Genomic DNA, 21,916 nt, shown 5'->3' with positions numbered 1-21,916 from the left:
AGTATTTGGAAGCACTAAAAAGAGCACTAATATAATCAAAATTACATTACTAACATTTACATCAGTTGGGAAGGAGGCTGGCCCTCAAAAGTGAACTTGCATATACAGCCCTGGGGTAATTATATGACTCTGGAATCTGTAGTTACTGTGCAGTGCCTTGTAATTAAATTTTGTTTGTATGTACTATTAACTTTTAAAATTAGAATATAACTTGATACAACAGTGCAAGAGTGGTTACATAATTTCTTGTGCATGAAGAATGCGTTAATTGGACAGTCCTTAGACTTCCCATCATAAAATGACTAATGTTTATATGTTAGGTATGTCTTGGGAAAAATGGCACTAGTCCGACGCAGCTTTAGATCTTACTTTAGATGTGGAACTTCCCCACTGGCCCGATCTCCTCTTTCAGGGTAAAATGTTCAGTTTGTTTGGTCAGGTTGTGCCATCTTGAATAATCTAATTTTGCTGCAACTGGCCAGTTAAAAAAACCTTATCTCATTGTGCTGTTTTGACCAGCCACATACTGTCTGCTATTGTGCAAATGGTGTAAAAAAAAAAAGCTGCTTGGCCCCCACTGTACACACCTTTGGTAGTCTGAAAGAGGAGGTAAGCAACAGAAAGTGAAGTCAATGTAAGTATCTCATGGTCTAAACCTATATGTGCTCTTCTAAGAAACTTTATCGCACCTACTCATGCACAAAAGGTCCATTCTTCCAGGGGACTAAGGGATAACAACAGCAAATGGGCAGCGGAAATGACAGACTGATTATGTTCCTTCAATGATAGTGCTGCCGCCACCTTTCTTACAAACAGCCTTTTGTCCCAGACGGGAGGCACAGAAGTCAATCTAATACCATTTTCTTCCCATCCAAGCGAGACTTGGTGATAGATGCATTTAAGTGTAAAGGGGTGGTAAGAATTTTTATTTTCTTTAAAAAAAAAAAGCACAGAGAAAAAGTTTAAGGCAGCTTTCTGTTGGTCATATGCTTGCTTCCTGTCTTATTTTGGGCATAATCTTCACCTTGAATGGAAACAGCTTTATTGTAATGGAAAGACAGTTAATTTAATTGTACATTTAATTAGACTTTGCAACAACTACCACAAGGCATGCCTTGATTAGAATGAATATTACAATACCTAGACTCTGTTATTTTCCTCTATCTTCCAGTTCAAAAGGTTAAATCTACTTTCTGAGTGCATTGTCTTTCTCTTCATCTGTCTCAATCTTTACAGTGACTTAAAAAAAATCTAACAATATTGGTTGTTAACAAAAAAGCTGTGACAGCATTTTAACTGTAGAGATGATATTTTTCAACAGGAACAGGGGAGGTTTACCAAATTGATAGGAAAAATAATGGAGCTACTATACAATAAAGGTAATAGTACAGGAAAAAATGAAGGAGTTGCATAAGACTACAGGTAGGACGGAGGTTCATCTTTAAGCAGGACCCTGTCCTGCTAAAATAAACCCACAGTTAAAATTAAAGGATTTATTATTTTCCAACCACATCTGTGTGTGAGAAGGGTCATAATTTAATGGAGAATCCGCAACAAGACTTTAAATCTGCTGTTCAGAAATGTTACCTATTTTATTTGATTGAGCTCTAGCTCTTTTTTAAAAGAGAGAGAAGAATGTCCTTTTTTTTCACGTGCAAAGCAGAAATTCTCTCTCTAAAGACTAAAATGAAAGAGAGCCATGTTATGACTGAGCTAAAGTAAAAACTAATAACATTTGTTACTAAAGACATGTGTCTGCATCTTTTTGTTAGCTAACTGTGATCTAACATCCCCCCTCTTGTATCTGATGATAATTTGGGGGAGAAAAATTTCAAGGTATGACGATTATAGCTCAGATTTGATGTTCTGTTTGTGACTGTTTCAAATCCTTTCTGTCAGCTTTTTCATTGTTGCACAGACTGTATTTCATTTGTAGAAAAAAATCTTCAAGTTATATTGCATAATGCAAATGTTAAAAAATGTATTTACATTTTATACTGTAGAAAAAGTGACTCCTAAACACCCCAGGGCTGTGTTTTGACCCCATCACTTTCCTGCTGCTCAAGCGGATCTTAGTGAGCATAGATTTATAGTATGTGCAAACACCCCCAAGGTCAGCCTGTTAGCCTTGGGTAATTAAAAACAAGCCCTATTGAAGCATCAGAGGTTAAACGGGAAGGTTCACTTATCTGCCTCAGATTGTGCACTTTGCTGATGATGTTTCACGTCATAGGCACATGATATTTAACTAATTTGATAGTTTAAATATATGTTAAAAAAAAACAAAGGTTCAGCTTATAATAAAATGTAAATCTCGTTATGCCTCTTCTCTAAAATAATAAGAAAAATGTTCAGAAAATGTAGTTGCAGCTTTCATGATGTACAAGAAAAATAAAAAAAACATATTTTCCTTGTGGAAGATTAAGCACAATTTATTAACAGCACAATCTTAAAGAGATTTTAACGTTTTGGTGTGACTGTCTGTCGCGTAAGTGTCTCAATCACCTCTGTTCAGCCTCGGCACTGAGCACTAGACTGGATATGAGGGCATTAACTGTGCTTGAGTGCACCAAACCATTTAAAAGGCAGCGCAGCGCCAGTTCCGCTTGCCACAAGGCTTGTATAGGCTCATTGCCCTGGGCGACCACGCAGGCTGACCCACGCTAGACCCAGATGTCGGGAGTGGAGGAAGGCGTCCTGGTGCACTGTGCCGATGCTTTCCAGTATGGCTCAACATCTGTTTCATCTGCTGGCGCACAACCTGCTCCACTCTGACCCTCCTACATCCTCATGGCCTTTCTCCGTTTCTCTATCCAGCCACTATACATATACAAACACTTTTCTGTGAGTTTCTTTTCAGCATACACGCACCCACTCACACACAAGTGCACACACACATACACAAAACCGCATTTTATGAATGTGGGTACTTCAAGGCCTGTGGCCCCCGGAGCCAGCCCTCCCATTCACTGCTGCTCACTGCATTATCAACTCTATCTGTCCATCTGTCCCTCTGTTCACCACTGCCTCAATCCAGCTGCTCACCTTGCCGTCCTATTAGCCAGCCCTACACTCACTCTAGCTTTGCTGCCCTGCTCTGGGTTACCTTCAAAGACCCGACTCCTTTGCTCATAAACACAGAAACAGCTGCTCTCTACAGTATGCCTCTCTTTTCTTCCCTCCTCCTCCTCCTCTCTTCCTCACACTCAAAGTCAAAAGTGCTTCACTTGTTAATGATAGAAGCATTTCTCCACATCTGTACCACACAGGCATTTACATCCAAACAAAAGATAATGTGCGGTTTGCTGCCCTCCCACTTTCTTCCTGTTTGTCCCTGACTGTGTAACACTCTTTCTTATCACTGCAGTCGTCTAAGCCCGTGAGTACTCCTTCAGATGTGTCTGTCTGCTTGAGATGTGGTCCTGGTTTGTTGTTAAGCACATGGGCTGCTTTTCATCTTTACAGTGGGAGCACAGGGCTGAGGACGAGCTCAGCTTTATCACGGGCATGTAATAGAGAGGTGCCACTGCAAATGTTCGTCTACGTCTTATCTTAAGCAGCTGAATTTCAAGAATTGTAAAGCAGGAGGGTGTTACGGGCATGGAACATTCAGCCAAGTTATTGCACAAGAATAAGAAAAGAAAAGGGTGATGGTAATTGACAGAGAGAAATCCACAAACTAAAACACTTAGAGTCAGTTTCAGCTGTGGATTGGAAACTGGAAAAGCAATACAGAAACTAAGAAAGCAAGAGAGAAAATTGGAGCCCGACTGAGTGAAAGCAGAAGCTTTCTTTCTATTTATTTAGTCCAAGAGTGATACTACATACAAGGACCCCAGATGTTCTGCTTTATCTAATGATACTTTAACTTTTAAATGGCTTGGACTCAAATGTCTGCTTTCGGTGATATAAAACAGAGCTGCATTGAAGGCTGTCCCACTGTTCATTTGTTCTGTTAAAATGATGGCTAATGTATTAAGTTCAAATTTTTCCAGCTTGGATAGTTTTTCACTTGGCCACTGATGCAAGGGACAGTGTACGGACAGCAAATTAAATGCCGTCCCAGACAGAAAAATCTTTTGAGGAGTTTGAAAAATCTCTGTCTGGTCTTCTTGCTCAATTGAATATAGTAGGTGCCCCGACAGATTGCTGGGGCACAATCCAAGCACAATTTCCTCTTTTAGGTGAGACGTGTCAGCAGTAATCAGTGAAGGACAGGCAAGCGTGGAGCTATTGTTTCCTGCTGGTCCCGGGCTCATCCCAGCTCTGTGTGGGCACTAATGAAGAGGGGCATGTCGCGCTGGGATAGTTTACCCAGCTTCTCTCCTGTGAGTTGCGGACCAGAGCCAATCTGTCAGGAAAACATTGAGTGAAATTGCCCTGCGGTACAGGAGCGCCCGGTGACAGCCACTTGCCGACTGTCAGCCGCCGGAGTGATGCTACCACCTTGTATTGACAAGCAAATTACAGCCTCCCACCACTCAAACGCGCCCTGGAAGATTCATTTACATCCATCAGCTCTAAGCCTTTGTTAGCTCCATGTTTTTTTTTCTTTCTTTCTTCAAGAGAAAAAGGAAGGGAACCAAGGGGAGGAACCCAGACTGTTATGACAGAGGAGATTGGGAAGAGGCTGTGCTGCAAACATTAAGACTGATGGAGCGGTCAGCCTTGTCTGGATGGTGGGTTGATCGTATTTCCTTAGTAACATTGTGAGAATTAATTCTACCAATAAGATCATTTTTAAAGGTTCACATATTGCACCATCTAAACTAAGTAAATTGTGGAAAATTATACCTTGCTCGGCAGCTGACAGGAGATATTTTAATTAGTGGGAGCTGCTTATTCAGCCATATGTGAGTGGGTTACTGTTTCTGTTAGTGTGTAAGAATATAGGGAAGATAAACAATGGCTTTAGAATTGAAAACACAATGTTGCTCTGCTGTGTTTAATAGGACAAATAATAAATGTTTTCCAACAGCCCTTCTATTTTCCAAGATGTTCTTACAAGATAATTTCCACTGTATTTTTTATTTTTTTTGTAGTTGCAAAATAGCATTTTTTTCCTGCTTCACTTTATTTTTATAAAACTTTAAACAAGTCTATTTGAAAAAAAAAAAACTAAGTTAAGTTCTAAAACAGGTCTAGCAGGGGCGAATCAACTTTTATTTAATTTCATGTCTGGATTGATATGGTATTTTTAATCTTAGCCCCCCCACCCGGTGCTCCGTAAGGGAAGTGGTGGCAGTCACGTGGTTTGTTGATCCCAGCTATGTATTAAAGGGCATGTTTGACTTGCCTCACTGTTTTTAGGGTGGATCTCTGTGCAGAGCAAATAGCAGACAGTGTGGCTGAATAGGTGACGGGCTGACAGAGTTCAATTAATGAAAAATGCACTTCTTTTTTGTTTACTGTGTTCTGCAAAGGTCACCCAAGTCATGGTCTTGGAGGCACTGTTTTTGCCCATTCCCAGGGTTAAACACATATTCAGAACTAATGACTCTCTAGACCGGTTTGCCCTTCTCGTCGTCCCGACCTCAGATATATGTCTGTCTCATCTGACCTCACACTCCCCTATAAATAGACTGTATTTGTCTATCTAAACTGACACTCCCTTCCTGTGAACTTCACCATGCTACTCCAACCCATTTACTCCAGAAGCATTTTCTCTAAAGCAGGCTTTATCGTTTACTTTTTACATATTTATTCAACACCTTCTGCTTCTGATAGCTCTCCACTTGGCTACATGATGAAAATCTGTTCTTCAGAGGATACTATATGTATTGTTAGAACTTGCCAAGGCTTGTTGGTATTGAATGTGGTAGCCTATGAAGGACAAACGGCATGTAGAGTTTCACCTTTGTTATGCTCTCACACTCAGTCTTTACTGTACATGCTTTTCATTGCAGTTGAGCTTTGCAGGTTAAAGCAGTGAAAAATGTCAATTCACCCTCAGTGGCCACTTAACCACATCCTAGTTGAAATGCTCTTTAATTCAGCATTTCCTTCTTTTGTTTCCAGTGTGCATCGCTGAAGTCTAGCTTCACAGAAAAAAGATCCACAACAGAACCCAACAATTAGAGCACCCAAAAAAAACACTCAAATACATAATTTGTCAATCAGTTTCCGATTTCTTCTCTTATATCTTTTGGCATATGACGACTAAAAAAGAAGGAGAAACATAATCATAATCCAGAGACTAAGATTAGGTCTGGTCTCTCAAAATAGATCCATGAAGTATTTAGGAAGTAAGATTCTTAAAAAAAAAAAAAACTAATCATATGTTACTGGGTAAAAGAAATCCCAACAAAAACTATTGAAAAAAAAACAGTGGATTTGTGCTTGTAGAGTAGATTATTGGATAACAATATCCCACAAGAATACCAGCACACCCACTGAAGTGTAATCATTATTAAGCTGACCGTTACTTTGTAAGAAAAAAACTTTTAAATTTAAGGAACCACCAAAGGAACTAAAACAGGAATCCATAAAATCGATCAACAATGAAGACACACTTAATAATCCAAACAAAACCCTATTATGATATTTTAAATGCTAAACTAGAACACTTAATATCACTTCAAATGCACTCAGAAAAACGACACACGAGCTGAAATAAACTGTTTGCTGTACTTTAAAAGTAATAATACAAACTGCAAAGGATAAAATGCAGATCATTATATACATTAAGCTTTATGGCCTGGGGTTAAACCATGACCTGGGTTCAGCTCTTTTTAATGTTGCGTGAGAAGATTCCTCAAACAGCCCGTAGGGGGTTTGGGGCGGATCATAACATTTTTCTGAGCCTCAAACCTCTGTTTAGCCCCTCTCAAGGTCATTTACAACTAATTATTTTTTTCTCACAGTCATATTTAAATAATTTTTTATCCATGCCTTCCTCATAACTATTCTCTTTTCACAGTTAAATCAAAAACTGTACTCATTCTGTTAGACAAAAGCATTAAAAGGCTTTTTTCTAACAGGCAATTGTCCTGTGACGAATTCACTGGCAGAGGATTAAAGTAACCAAAGTGATTCGCATTCCCTTTAATAACTATTATCTTTCTCACTTCTCTGTCTGGCAGAGGAAGTGGGGATAAATCTTCTTTAAAATGGGGATAAATTACATATGTAAGGTGATAAGTGAGTGTGAGCCAGGGGGGTCTCCAGGATTATTTAGTGTGCAGCTCATTACTTGGCTCACAGCTGCTTAGCCATCCTTTCTGCCCTAAGCTTGGCAGGCGTCCCAAGCATTCTTTGTCATATGACTGCACATACCTGGAGCTGGATGGGGCTGAGTCCTGATGCTGCTGCAGCTGCCATTGTGGATGGAATGAACTGCACTGGGTAGTTATCACCTGTCAGAGAGGGAGAGAGAGACAACAATGCATGCAGGTTCAGACAATGACTGGGGCCCACAGCATCTAGGCAAGTGCCAACAGGGATTGTGGACACTTTGCTGCTCTTGCCACAGTAATGTTGCATTGCAACGCACCCTTGGCTTTAAGCCCAAACATCTGCATTAACAAAAGGCTGCACGGTTACACACCGTTCCCTTCCTTACTCCACCTGCACACTTTCGATGATGGAAAATACCATGAGCAAACTGCATAAACAAGGTGGGTGTTTTTTTTTAGGTTTGTTGATCTAAGTAAGTGTGTATTGTGGCAAGTACATGAAAATTATTTAAAATCTCTCTCTGGTGAAGATTCTCCGTCATCCAGGTCAGAGTCATTCCAAAAAGTTTAAAAAAGTGGTTTGTTTTTTAATATTTTCAAAACACTTCATATTTTGTAACATTTTAACCCGTTTTCCCCTCACACAAAATATGGGTTGACCTTTTTTTTCTATTAAAGAAATTTGAATACATGCAACAATATTAAGCCCAGCAGAGTCAATACTTTACCTGTAACTTCAGCTGACCTTTCTCAGCATTAATAACAGGAAATAATTTTCTTTCATGTCCTAAATATTTCAAAGTGAGTACTTAAAAACGTATGTATGGATAGATTCGACTACTTAAATGGTCAATGTTGATGTTCAGAAGTTTTGAACAAGAGAGTTTCCATATTTGAGGATAAAACATGCTGAAATAATTTTGGTCTTGTTCTGATATTTTAAAAACATATCATAGCTATATGTATATATTTGAAAAACAGGTATCATAGCTTTACCTACGTGCACAGCTGGTGACATATTCCACTCCTTTCAATAAAGATTCCTCTGAATCTCATCAGGATTTTATCCATATATAGTGTTTAGGTTGATTGGATGCTAAATGTAGCCTTTTGGATTTCTGCAGATTTTTTAGATGTTCCTGTAATGTTTGCATTTATTAGAAAACTGTAAGATGAGTAATGCAGTTTAGTGAAGTAAGCTCCAGAGGCTGCCTTCCTACTTGCATCCTACTCAGGTCGCTTGTTGTTTGCACCTGGATTATATTTAGGTGTATATAAGTAAAAGTGGGTTTATATAAATGCCTCAGATGTTTAAATGTACAATTTTAACTTATGCATAATTTTAGTTTCACTTCTATATAAATTCCCTAAAAATCATATTGAAATTAGAGTTTGCAGCAAAAAAAAGAAGAAAAAAAAGGAATATGAACACTTCTCCAGGCATTGTAATATTTTTTTCTTTGATTTCAATAAGTCAGTTTGTCAAAACATGAGGCATGTTCTCTCAGGCTGTTCACAGCTGTAGACTTGTCTGGCTATTGTTCAACACATTGTTTGTTTCTGATAGCTTTGGCAGCACAGTGAAAAGCTTGTATGTAAACTAGTTGAAACAAGTGTGTGGAATCCCAACAACAAGGATGAAGGGGGAAAAAAAGCTCGAACATGATTTTATCTACCTATCAGAGAAACAATGAAAACTGAGCTTTCTTTTATTACCATTGGCCAGGCATAAGAACATTTGTCAGGCAGCCATAAAAAACTGCTTTAACAGAGGTGATATTGTTAACAATATTGAGACTTTTACACATTCAATCTAGTGTGTTGAAATGTACAGGACATGTCTATTGACAGAGCACAGCAGTCCTACAGGAGAGGCTGGTTTGAGGCATGTGTCTGAGTAAGAAGAGGAGGTGGGGTGCACAGTGGGAGTGGAGAAGAGGTTGTTGGCCTTCGCTCAAACCCCACTTCTGCCTGTCACTTCTCCTCACAAACATATGGAGCCATTAAGCCACAGACAAGGTAAATGTATGTACCTTCCCTTTCACTTTGCCCTCGTCTGCCTGCCTCACTCTGCAATCTTGTACAGCACTGCACAATGTGATACAGGCCATGGAAATTCAATCCCCATTTAGTGCCAAATAAAATCACACAGCAGAAGGGGTTTCAAATAGTGCAAGGTTAGATGTACAGGGGGGAGGTGGACTATGGTTATTTCTACACCTCCTCTTTTTACTATTGCTTTCTCTCTGTCTCATTTGCTCCCTGCGGACTTTGACGTAGAATTTGTGGATAATAAATGGCTGGGGGTCTTCCAGATGTCATGTGAAACCTGGGAAGGGTCATGTGCAACCTTTTGACTGCATGACTGCAGAGGGTAGGGGTCTGGGTTTTTGGGCACACAGTGTCTGTGCAGAGAAACCAGGCTCCAGCTTGGCATCTCTCTCTGCCGAAAGAAATTACTTAAAAAACAGTTTACTTTTTTTTTTGTTTTTCCTAAAATGTACAGCAATGTTTTTATGCCATGGTAATGAATGACACAGAGGAGAGGGAAGTACCTCAGGTGACACCACTGCTGCCAGGGGCAATCATGTTAGTTAAAAGCTTCTTATATTATTCATTCGTTTTAATTCCTGTTTTATTTTGTATTTACATGCTGTCTCATTTCAGGCAACTTCACTTACTGAGTTCCTCTTTGCAATCAGGTCTTTTGTCTATTTATTCCAGTTCATGCAGCTTCCTTTTGCCAGTTTGTCCTTTGTGCTAGGCGTCCCAGCCTTAGTATTCTAATTATTTGACTCTAATTGAATTTGGACCTGCCTCTGTTTTAGTGAACCTCTGCTGTTATTGAAGTTTTTGGTGTATGACTCTGTATTGGATTAAAGGAACCTTGAATCACGCCAACTGTTTTTTAAAATATGCTTTTGAATTCTCCCATTTCTGAGTTGCATGACAATTGCAACAGTTCTAGTTTAAAATGCTGCTCTAAAGCATAGGTTTTAGGTCTGGTGAAGGTTCACAGATGATGCTGAGACCTCTCTACAGGTAAAGTACAGTCACAGAGCATAGTCAATAGCACAAAACCTTAAAAAATTAAAGAAAATGTAGAAAACACCAAGTGTTTGTCATTGAAGATAAACCATTTTTTTCCTGATCTGTGAATGTATTTATTTGGTGTAAAGAAAAACAAGCAATATTACAATATAGCAGCTTTTATTTCATTTCTTATGATTTGAAAAACTTGTTTCTCCAAGTTTTGTAAACCTTTAGAAAAACTGCCTTTAAAAAAAAGGGCAGAAAATATACTTTTATAAAATGTATGATTAAACGATTAGCAAAATGTATTTGAAGAATTTCTTATTAGTGACGCTTTTTAAATGATAGATCAACAGAATTCAGCTGAGACTTGAATCAGACACCAACCTTGACATCACCAGCAAAGCGTGGTGTATTAATCATAATAACACTGAGCAAAATACACAATGCTGCAACATACTTCTTACTGACCTGCTAGGTAGCAATAGGAAACTTGTTTAGAATGCAATTGACTTTTTATATTTGTTATATAATAAGGTTGCAGTATCTGTTGCTAAAGAGCCGTATCAACCATATTAAAAGTCACAACTATAGATGTATTTAAAGGAATTAAATGGAATCTGTAAGAAAAATAGCAACGAGAAAGGGTTATGGGCCTACTCTGCAAAGTCCAAGTACCACCATGTCAGTGCAAACAGCCTCGAAAAGTTGAGCTAACATCTATTTGTTTAAAAGACGATTTGTGCCTATATGAATGTGCTTGTCCACCATGAAACCCTAGGTCGTTGAGCACAGTCAGTCCACGAGGTGATGACCCACCTCCATGGTACCATACTGCTTTGCCATGAGGGCACCACAGGGTTGGGAGGGCCATAACGGTCTGCCCCTGTGAGCTTTCTCATAATGATAACATCAGATTAGTGCGCCTTATAGTGCACTTCATGGAGAATGAGCACAGCAGCACCCTGTACACCCAGCAGCAGATAACATTGTGAGCCGGGTGGAAATAATAAAGTCATGAAAGAAAAGGCTCTCGGACTACAAACAGTGTTTCTGACAATCTTTGCTATTTCATCATGAAGTCATGAATTATGCAGTAATCCTACATTTTGTGACCCCTGACCATGATTCCATAATAGCTCTTGTTATTGGAGCTAAAACATTTTCCGTGTCAAATCTATTGCAAAAAAGCAAAGTGGTGAAAGACTCCCCCTCAGGCACTCTGTTTTTAGCTGTCATGGCTCCATAGTTCCAAAATTGCTGACATTCTTGTTCCTGTAGTGGTGCTATAGTTAATTCATTACCTGCTCTACCACACCTTTTCATGCTTTCTGAACCCACTAACTTCTTGACAGTCTTTTTGCTATTAAAAAAATATGTATAGATAATATTTTCAAGGCAAGTTCAGTTTAGGTTGTCTTTCAAATCTGAGTTTCAGATTGATAACTCAGTTATTGTTGCAAATACAGTGATATGCTGTTAACCAAGTATAGTTTTTAACATGACTTGTAGGTGTTTAAGACTCTTTTGAAAAAGCATCAGTTAACATGTACTAACAATAAAAAAAATATATATTTTTTATTTTTTTGCTGCTTATTTCTTAATTTATTTAAAAGAAAAAAGGAATGAAGGAACTAGACATGTTCACATATATTAAAGTCTAAGTACTAATTTTACAATATATGATTCTGCAAAAGGGCATTTGATGTTTACTAAGTTGATTAGATAACCTTAAAGGCAGAGTTTTTGCTCTTTTTATAAAAACTATGCTAACCATGTTTGCATTCCTTAGCTGTGCCCCTTTGTGTTGTTGTACTATATTATAACTGTTTTTGTTTCATTTTAAAGTTCATACTATTCATAAAAGCTCATTATATTACAATATTGTACAATGCCTTGCAAAACTATTAACACATCTCTTTTTTATTACATTTTACCAGCCAACAATCACATACCTAATGTATAATGTCTGATTGGAATTTAATTGAATGGAAATCATTCTGAGATGTAATTAAAATGTAAGAATTAAAAAGTGCATTAGTGTTCGGCTCTTTATAGTATTCAGCCCTAAAGGGTCCATTTCAGCTAGTTACTAAATAGCCCCTCTGTGTCTAATTTAGTTATAGTATAAATACAACTGTTCTGTGAAGGCCTCAGGATTTTAATAGAGAACATAGTGGGACAAAGAGTATCATGAACACCAAAATACATAGGAGCAGGTGTAAATAAACTAATTAGGGTATAATCCAACAAGCAATCTAAGGGAAGAAACCAAACATTTGGAAGAAGATGCTGTATTCATCAATAAAATATTACAGTGCTTCATGGTATCGCATTGTTCTGCTTTATCAAAGCAAAAAGGCTGCGAAGAGTTGGGAAGAATGGATGGAACTAAATACTTAACAATTGTTTAGCATTAATGTGTATTAAAACCCTAGAGAAATGTTGTATAAACAATTTGTGAAACTACTTCAGAACTGATGATCAGAGAGACTCTCCATTTGGCCTACCTGGGTTTGAGCTGATGAATTAGAATGAACAAATGATTTTATGACTGGATGTGAGAGCCTCATAGAGATTTAATATAACTTGAAAACCATAAAGCTGCATCTGTACTGAAAACATGTTGACTTAAAGAAGCTTAATGTATGTGTAAGCCATGTTTTTTTTTTTTTGTATTTTTTCATAAGTGGATTTTTTTTTGTGAAAAAAGAAACTGAAAAATATGTATTCATACTTGTGTACTGCAGAATTATGCATTGCTCTGTGTTGATCTATCAGAAGGAAAACAATCCTGTAAGTATGAATTCCTTTGTACCAAACTCCAAACTAATTACCTTAAACATTTTCAGAGTAAAATCTATTTGTTGGTACAATTGTGTGAGGATAATAGAGAATTTAAGGACTTAATTAGTAAGCATACCTGGCTTATAAGACATTCCAGGTGGAAAGAGAAAGCCTTGCTGGGCGGCAGCTGCTGCTGCTAGAGTGCGCTGGTCGTGTGGAAAGATGGGGATCATGAGCGGAGGCATGTGACCCTGGACCTGCTGAACAGATAGGGAGCAAAGATCAGAGAGGGGCCCTCGCGCAAGCATGGCACACAGAAATATGGAGCACACTGAGAGGGAGGCTAGATCACAGCTCTTCCTAACGTGTGCTGACAAGGGGCTCCATGGCAGTGGGGACGCTCTTGCGTTTGCACAGTACCTGGCCTAGCTATGCCTGTTCTTAATCCAGGCCACAATTTCACCTTGCAACATCAAAGGACCTGAAAGTCACATTGTTAGAGGGAAGTGGAATGAAAAACAGAGGGCAAAAAAAGTACTGTAGACTTTCATGAGCCATCACAAAACATATCTCAATTATTTAGAGGATTATTATGCCACTGCAGAGAAATAACTCTACCAGCATAAATGCACTATTATTTCAGTTAAACCATATCAAGAACATTGGATTCATCTTGGGTCAGTGTACTAAAGATTCCCCCTAACATTTACAAACTGGTGCATTTGGTAATAGGCTCAAACCTTTGGTACTATATTCCTGTTAGTGTTAGAAAAACCACTTCACTAAATGCTCTTAACATTTTCACCTTGGTTTGTAAGTGCTGTTGGATTTTGTGGCTTTTTAAATAGTAGCTACGCTGCTATGTAATAAATACATAAACCTTGTTAAAATCAAGTCTGTTTATTTGAAATTATTCTTACATAAGCCAATAATAATATTTTTGTATCATTTTCTAATTTGGGAATATTTATTTATCTTACTTTTCTAATTCTTGTAATTTTGTAATTCTGATTTTTATCGTCTTAAACAAAAGCTTTTATTGTGCAACACTTTGAACTGATCAGTCCTGTTGCAAGAAAATCTCCTTGAAATATATCAACACAAAACGTCCTAATTTGGCTGTCAAGGATAGTTTAGTAGCTCATGTTCCCTAAGTGGCCTGTGTGGCCAACATGTTGTGAGTCAAATTTTTCTGTCATTTTCAGCTTCCTGAAGCATTGTGACAGGAAGCAGCCTGACTACTTCGACTTGCGAGGGTTAATCGAGCAACGAGCCAGATCACCTCGGGGGAACCAGCCTGGGAAATAGGTTAATAAAGGTCATCTCCCAAAATAAACACTGTACAGAATGTTTCCCCATTCATCCCCCTTAAAATCAACTAGTAATAAAACTAGTCTGGGTGCAATTACTGCTGCAGCATTCGGGCATGAAATCAACCTGTCCCACGTTCTGGCTAAGGTCTACTATGTACTCCACTTTTCCAGCCGGTGCCACTCCTCCCCCATGTGGGCTCTTTCTTGCAAGAATACTTGCACCCACTTTATCTTGCAGCTAGCAAGCCAAACCCCCTAAAGACAACTTTATTGATTTGTCCAGAGGTGCAAAGCAAGACTGAAAACTAAATAAACATAGACATTTTATGTCTACTGAGCTTTTACAGAAGTGCAAGTGCAGAAGTTGCAAGAAACAAGTATTTTAAAAGGGTATGTAACACTGCCAAAAGTCATTCTACAAATCATGCAGCTGACAAAGAAAAAATGCCATACAGAGACAGTGAAAAATATCCTTCAAAAAGTAGGAAAAATTTTTTTTTACTGGAATTAGTGCCCCAGGTTTCCAAACTGGGTGATCAAGAGATGGAGATTGGCCTTGCATGTTTGGAACATAAGGAAAAAAACAATAATTAATGTCAAAACAGGCAGGGCAGGACAGAAGGGATTTTTGAGTGGGGGGTGGACTTTGAAGAAAACAGCTCTGCTCTGTATGTATGTTTGAACAGTTTAAACAGACTGTATAACGGGTATATGGCGGTAAATACACTAGTTAAAGGCTAGAAAAATGCTCCCTGGTTTATATACATTCAGTTTTTGCTAAAAAAAAAATTAAAAAGTAATATTATAGCCCAAAGATGTAGAAAAAAAAATCCCAAATTCAATATATAGATATATTTTACAAACTAAACTAAATTCATTTGAAGTGACTTTGTTTTTAATAGTTTAACATTAAACACATTCTTTTAGAGTTCCTTTTTACACAAAATTACCCAAGAAAACAATAATGATAACATTAAACATACACTGCCATTATTACAGTTACATAAAAGGTCAAATGTGACCAGATAAATAAGCATAAGTAACCTGTGCAAAAAGCCATAATGCTGTAGACTGAGTGATTCCCACTCAAAGAATCTGATGCATGGAGAGATTTTTCTCTAGCAACACTAACTGATAAACTTTAAATGATTCGATTCCTTCCAGGATATCAGCTTTTATTACTGCTATAATTTTTAAAATATGGATGCAAATGTGCAACATTCGCTTAGGCATAGACAGAGAGGAAATGCTCACTGAAGAGGAAATAAATACATTGAGTGTAAATGCCTGTGATTTGCTGTAATGAGCTCTGGGCATTAAAGTTTAATTTAGAGCCACTAATGTCAGAAAAAAGGCAGGCATAGGATTTTTGAGGAGCTTCAGGGTGTCAACAAATACAGGAGGTTACTTGAATTGTCAATGAAAAACTGTCCGAATATATTCTAATATTTTTATGAAACCATTCTTATGTTGTGCTGAGTGTAAAAGTAGGAGAAGACAATATTTTGAAACACAGAAGAAGAAGCAAAGAGTATATATGTGTGACCTCCTCTCATTTTTCTGGGGTTTTTTGTTGTTTTTTTTTGTTTTTGCAAACCATACCCTCCTTCTCCTTTAAGAGTTACCCTCAAGTTCATCTTCATGTGGGCTGAATGCCCAGGACATTTCTATTGCCAAGATGATCTTGAAGAGTTGGAGAGTGAAGTGGAGCAGATGTGAGGGGGGGCAGTGGGTGTGCTCTTGGGCAGCGTCCTGCCTTCTCCTCATAAAATACAGGAGCATTGTTGTGCTGGCACTGCTCTTCTTTTGTCTTAGCACTGCTAAGCACTGGATAATGTCATTTCACACCATCTGCCCCCAGGCTTCATTAAAGATACATGAATGGGCTATCTTATGAGGAACAGGTGCTATTGTTTGTCCCTCAAGACCCGGCACTAAGGATCTGACTCGGAATACTTGAAGAGGAGCATCTGTAGTGATCAGTCAGACAGACTTGGCTGAGGCCCCCATCTCCGCCAGAACGCTCTCCAACAGAGGTTTCCGGGGGAACTCAGCCGCCTTCCTACATGTATCATCAATTCAGATGACCTGATGAAGTCTGTAGCAGGCCAGCATGCAATCTGTTTGCCTCTCGAGGAGATGCTGCTTTTTGATAAATAGATTCAGCTTAGCCATCCAGTGTAAGTGGGATACTATACAGAACTCAAAAAAGGAGGTGTTTTTTAAGAAAAAAATACATGTTTTCTGTATTTCTGTTTTAAGTACATTTCACTTTCTGGTAGTTTGAAGACTACCATTTGAACCAATGAGGCAGCATTCACTACATTAATTAAAAAAATGAAAATGTCTTACTAGCCCATTTTCCTGCTGCTTCCATTCTTATTTGGTTAAACTATACAACAAGAAAATGCTAAATTCTCAACTTTATAACTGAATAATGCATTCTTGCAAAATGAAATAACTAAAAAACATACACACCTGTTAGGTGTGACAAACTCAATTCGTCTGCTGCATGGAGGAACTAAGTCAATTACATTGCTAAGGTTGGATTTTGACAAATTCATCCCCATAAAGTGACCTGACCATAGGTTTCAAATGAGGAACACACAATGGTTTGTGTAAATAAAAAACTGCATGTGCAATTAGTGGGCTCGTTATAGGTGATCTACAGTGAAAAGATTGCATTTGCAATGGATAACAGGTGCCGAGGTGGTTTAGACTGCCCTATCTAAACTTCTGGATTATGACCCCGATAGTGTACACATTGAGATATTTAAAAATCAGTCTTTAATGAATTACCCTCAATATGTCCTGATCTGCTATGATAGCTCACCTTAATTACTTAATTAGCCTTTCACCTGCTTAACTTTATCCAGCTTCTAATTATCACTCATCTCATCCACCTGCCGGTTTCCCTTATATTGGGCTCAGTTACAGCTATCAGGGCCAGATCATTGTTTTCCTGTTTGTTTGTTCCCTGTTTGCCTTCAGTTAGTGTCCTGTCAGTTTTAGTTACTTCCAAGGTTCCAAAGTTCCAAGTTTCCAAATGTTTCTAGTAGGAGATTATTTTTCATCCCATGGCTTAAGGCCATTTTAATCCTTAACCAGTGGCGAGAGCCTTTCAGCGTTTCCCGAGTGATTCTGTTTTCCTGATTCCGTTCCCTCTCATCTTCTGGCCCTGTCTGTTCCTGCCTGATCTGTTTGCCTGAACCATGGTTAGACCCCTCCTGGATTCTGCCTCCCAGGTGCGTTTCTGTCTGAGCTTGATGCTCTACGCATGGGACTCTGATGGATTCCTGGAACCCGGATCTGTCCGTTCCTAAGTGAATCGGAACCCCTGACTGGACTGCAGACTCCTGGATTCCAGTACCACTCCAAGCTGATCTGAATCACTGTCCTGGATCGGAGTCATTCTTGCTTATTGGGGTTGCTGCATTGGGGATGCTCTGTATGGCTCAGGGCCGTTTCTCATTGGCAGCGCATCCATTGATCTTGCCTATCATTGAGAGGATGGACTGAACTGTTAAACCAGGTAAGTGACTCCCTCTAATAATCATCTCTTGTTCAGATGATCATGGTCACTTACCTTACCATGGTCACTTTCTCCCTAAACCAGAGTGTCAGTGATTGGGCGTTGCCCCGCCCCCCCTTCCTGCAGGTCCACAGCAGGGTTCTTCTGTTATGTTTGTCTTAATAAATGTTTTCAACTTTCCTACTGACTGTCTCCCTTTGAATACTGGGTCCATCTATTCCATTCATGACACAGTATGTTTTGCAACACAAAGGTTAAAAAGGTTTTGGGAGGCGATTTTGCCCAAACAAATGCTAACACACTCATTTTACAATACCTTTTTAAGGACAAACTTTTTTTTGAATTAATGCGTTTGATAGTACTACCGAAATGTTTATTTTTCATAAGTTATTTATCATGCTCTATTAGAAATAATGATTTTAGTATTATCACTAATAAGTACGGAATTCAGAATGCTGACTTTAATCTTACAATTTTTCTCAGAATTCTGACTGTTTTCCCATATTAAACTGAAATAAAATTTATAAATCAGTTAACTTTTTTATCAGTGGCCCTAATCCTTTTTCCATAAATAAGCTTTTTAAAAACCAAATTTAAAATATGGACAGCACATAACACACATGAGGTGATATATTAAACGTCCTTTCCATACAACATCCAAGTACAGTAAATCATGAATCTGGGCAGTAAAGAAAGGCTACTGTTAGTGTAAATCAAGATTTAGTGTTCACCTGGGACTTTGTCAACACCTATACAATTTGCTGTCTGTTACAGCCTCTACAAAGAACACAGGAGGCCCTCTCTTCTAAATCATTTTACAATCATATGCACTGGTCCCCTCTGAACTTTATCCACTGTAGGATATTAATATCAATGTAAAAACTACTGTGTGAATTTCTGTTTCTACTATCAACACCATCTAGTATCATCCAAACACACCGTTATCAGGTTAGTTTTTAGTTTAAGTAGAAGTGGGATCCAGGGTTCTTTAATGATTAGGAGTACTTGACCCCCCCCTCCCAACAGATCTGTGTGATTTGCATCTATCCTTGCTGAGGAAAATTGTTAAAAGTTCAGTTTCTTAATGAAAAAAGTTCAATAATATGACTGAAATTAACTCCAAATCCTTTTTTAAGACAGATTTCCCTCATTGACAGTATTGGAATTTTATTGAAATCTAATTTAAATGAAAATTATTTCAACACTAAAGGTTGTTAGTTCCCTTGTTACATTTCTTTTTCACATTTTCAGCAGCAGGAGTAATGGGATTTCACCTAGGGAGCGTAGACTCCAGCTGTAGTGTAAGAGCTGATGGTTCACACCCTTGCCCCACCCCCTCCCTTACCCCTTCCCTCAGTTTGCCCCCACAGAGCTGTGCGCCAACCGAAGGTGAGAAATTACCTTTTGTGATCAATTTAAAGCAAAAATGATCTTGAGCTCCATGGCAAGTCTGGCTACACCCCATCGCTCGCTCACACACCAGAACTGACACAAAACAGCAGGATATGTTTAACATTTGCCACTGTGTATACAGCCCACTGAGTGTACACTGTACAGAAAACCTTAACAGGAAAAAAATCTCTCAGTGGAAGCATTTCTGCTGAATAGCCTGCTTAAGGATTTTTTTCTAACCAATAAAACAATCAGCAGTTCTTTTAGCATCTATTGCAATTTTGCCACAACTTGTTCATTGCAGTATGCTGAACACTTTGGTCACACAGCAGACTATACATCAGATTTGTCTGTAACTAATGTTAAGCAGACAAATAGATTAATTGATCTGTAGTGAACTTTGATGCTTCAGATTCCTGGTTCTGAAAAATGGTCTTTATATTACCAACCACTCAAGTGAAGAACATTATACCTGCTTGTCTGCTCTGGAAATTAGAACGGGGAGGGCAAATGCTCTGGAAAGTCTCAGGTCACCAACAAAGGGTCCTTGTCTCGATGAAGTCTTAGACTTTTTATCATCCAAAAAAAAAAAAAAAGAAGATATAAGAAAACCTTGTATGGAAGCATTTAAAAGCCAAATATTACCCACTACTGAAAATGACGTAGATATTTCTGGTAAAATCTTGGGGTTGAGTATAGACACGTATATTAAAAGTAGGCACTGTTTTACTTTGGCTGGGGTCTAACAGCAGATTACCTGTTTGAGCTAAGTGCTGTTTGCAAAGAAATCAAAAACATTTAAACACTCCAGAGAAGTAAGCCTACATAAAGGGTACTGCAACTGGCACTCTAATGCTTTCTACAGCACAATAACCCGCTTTGGACAACCACTAGTCCAATATGTTTACTTGTTGTTCACGGATGGCTGAAGTCGGGGTTGTGCCACTTTTTGACACATTCAACACAACCCTAAAAACAAGTCCTGAATAAAACAGCCGTCTAATGTGAGCATGGTGCTCTTCATCTCACTTTTAGACTTGATTATCTTCATGTACTTTTGTTTATTTTTTTGTCTTCTACATAAGTCTTAGCTGTTTGTCTTGCAGTGTTAGAGGGAACTTTCTCTAAAAACATATTGGAAAATTAAATACGCAGTCATAATCATAAATTAAAACACGTGTTTCAATGCATTTTGGTTGTCAGATTAAAAGTAATTTAAGAGTTATTTAATGAATTAATATTTCAATAATATATATATATATTTTTTTTTTCTGATGCTTTTAAAAAACATAGAGATTTTTGTTGTTTTGGTTTTTGAAGAGAACAAAGTTTTCTTTTTCCAAAACTCTTTGGAGAAAAAACTTACAACACAACAGAATTTATAGCAACACAAACACAGAATATCAAAGGCAAAATATTCTGTCTCACTTGACATCAACCAAAAAGATTGGGAACAGTGGTCTGGGTTATTGTCTGGTAGATTAAATACTGGGTCTATGTGCAGTAATGGGGATAAGTGAACTCCCACACAGCCTTTCTATAGTGGCCTAAGTTAGGTTGTAAAGAACATTAGACATGGAACAGTCAGATAAGCTGGTATTTTAGTGTGATTTCAACAGCGTGTTCAGAGGAAAATAGAGGAATTTGACTGCATCAAGCTTTAGAAATACAGTTGACTTTACATTTGGAATATTTTCGGTGTATTTTGAGGTTTACCAGTAACTGCAACATAATCTGCCCTCTGAAAGCCTGGCATGGGATGTGTCAAATATTACCAATATGTTTGCAAAAAATATTTATCCAAAGTATTTATAAATTGGAGGAAAATCTCTATTATCATTTAATTAAAGAGACCAAAATGCAAGATCAACACCAATTCACCTAATGTGATTGTAAACACGATGGTTGGGTTTCCCCTTTGTTGCTTCTTTTTTAACAAACTAAGGCTCTGTCTCCATTATTGCCTCCCAGCTGCTGGGGCTAGACAACACAACAGAGCCCCTTCTGTTGTTCGCCAGAAAAACGGCTGTTAGGAGGGGCAACTTTATTAGACAGACAAATTAGCTCAGACTTTCAAACATGCTCAGATATCACCACATGACCAACATTAATTCAGAGAAAACACTGAATTTGAGTAAGGTCAAATAAGCACATACTTATAATACAGATAAAAATGTGTATTTGCAGAAAAGAGTCAAAGACAAAAAACAAAAATATTTTTCTCCTACAAACTGAGCAGAACAAAATAGCTCATTATGTTCTGTTGGGGAATGCTTGGACTCTACCCTTTCCCGAAAAACAAAAACCTCCTTTTTTTGCATTAACCATAGGCTGAATGCTTTCCTTTGCCACCCCTGCCCTAAGAAAACACGCGTCTGTTTCTCGCTGCCCGTACACAGTCAAGCCTATTAATGCACCTCCTTCACTCCCTGCGAGTGTGCCCACTGCAGAGGATGATGACCCAGTGCAAAGACAAAACAGTTTGCACAACGTTAGCTGAGAAAACACAGTTATTGCAGTGGGGGAGAGGAAACCAAATCAACAACACAGTAGAGGATGTGTTCTCCCTCTCCTGATATTTTTCCCTGTGAGCATTGCAATACAACGGGGCACTAAGTGTAACAGCTTTTTCTCTTTCCACTGTGGGTATGAGAAGCTCTAAACAGGTGCAGCCCTGTAAAACT

The 21,916-nt window shown here is 38.3% G+C and overlaps 1 protein-coding gene across 13 annotated transcripts in view; it reads right to left on the bottom strand.

Annotated features, from left to right (window-relative positions):
• Positions 1-21,916, bottom strand: part of LOC107085580 (transcription factor SOX-6-like) — a 153,048-nt gene that overhangs the window by 26,887 nt on the left and 104,245 nt on the right. For 11 of the 13 annotated variants that reach the window (XM_015375976.1, XM_015375984.1, XM_015375982.1 and 8 more), the window contains 2 exons: positions 13,132-13,255; positions 7,276-7,355 (listed from right to left, as the gene is read on the bottom strand). In XM_015375976.1, the coding sequence (XP_015231462.1) occupies positions 7,276-7,355; positions 13,132-13,255 (204 nt within the window). The remainder of the gene's footprint in view (positions 1-7,275; positions 7,356-13,131; positions 13,256-21,916) is intronic. The other 2 variants (XM_015375980.1, XM_015375989.1) reach the window with 1 other exon arrangement.

This window comes from Cyprinodon variegatus, unplaced genomic scaffold (assembly GCF_000732505.1).
Source record: "Cyprinodon variegatus isolate N-32 unplaced genomic scaffold, C_variegatus-1.0 Scaffold128, whole genome shotgun sequence".
NCBI lineage: Eukaryota > Metazoa > Chordata > Actinopteri > Cyprinodontiformes > Cyprinodontidae > Cyprinodon > Cyprinodon variegatus.
This window is presented reverse-complemented; position numbering and strand designations above follow the sequence as displayed.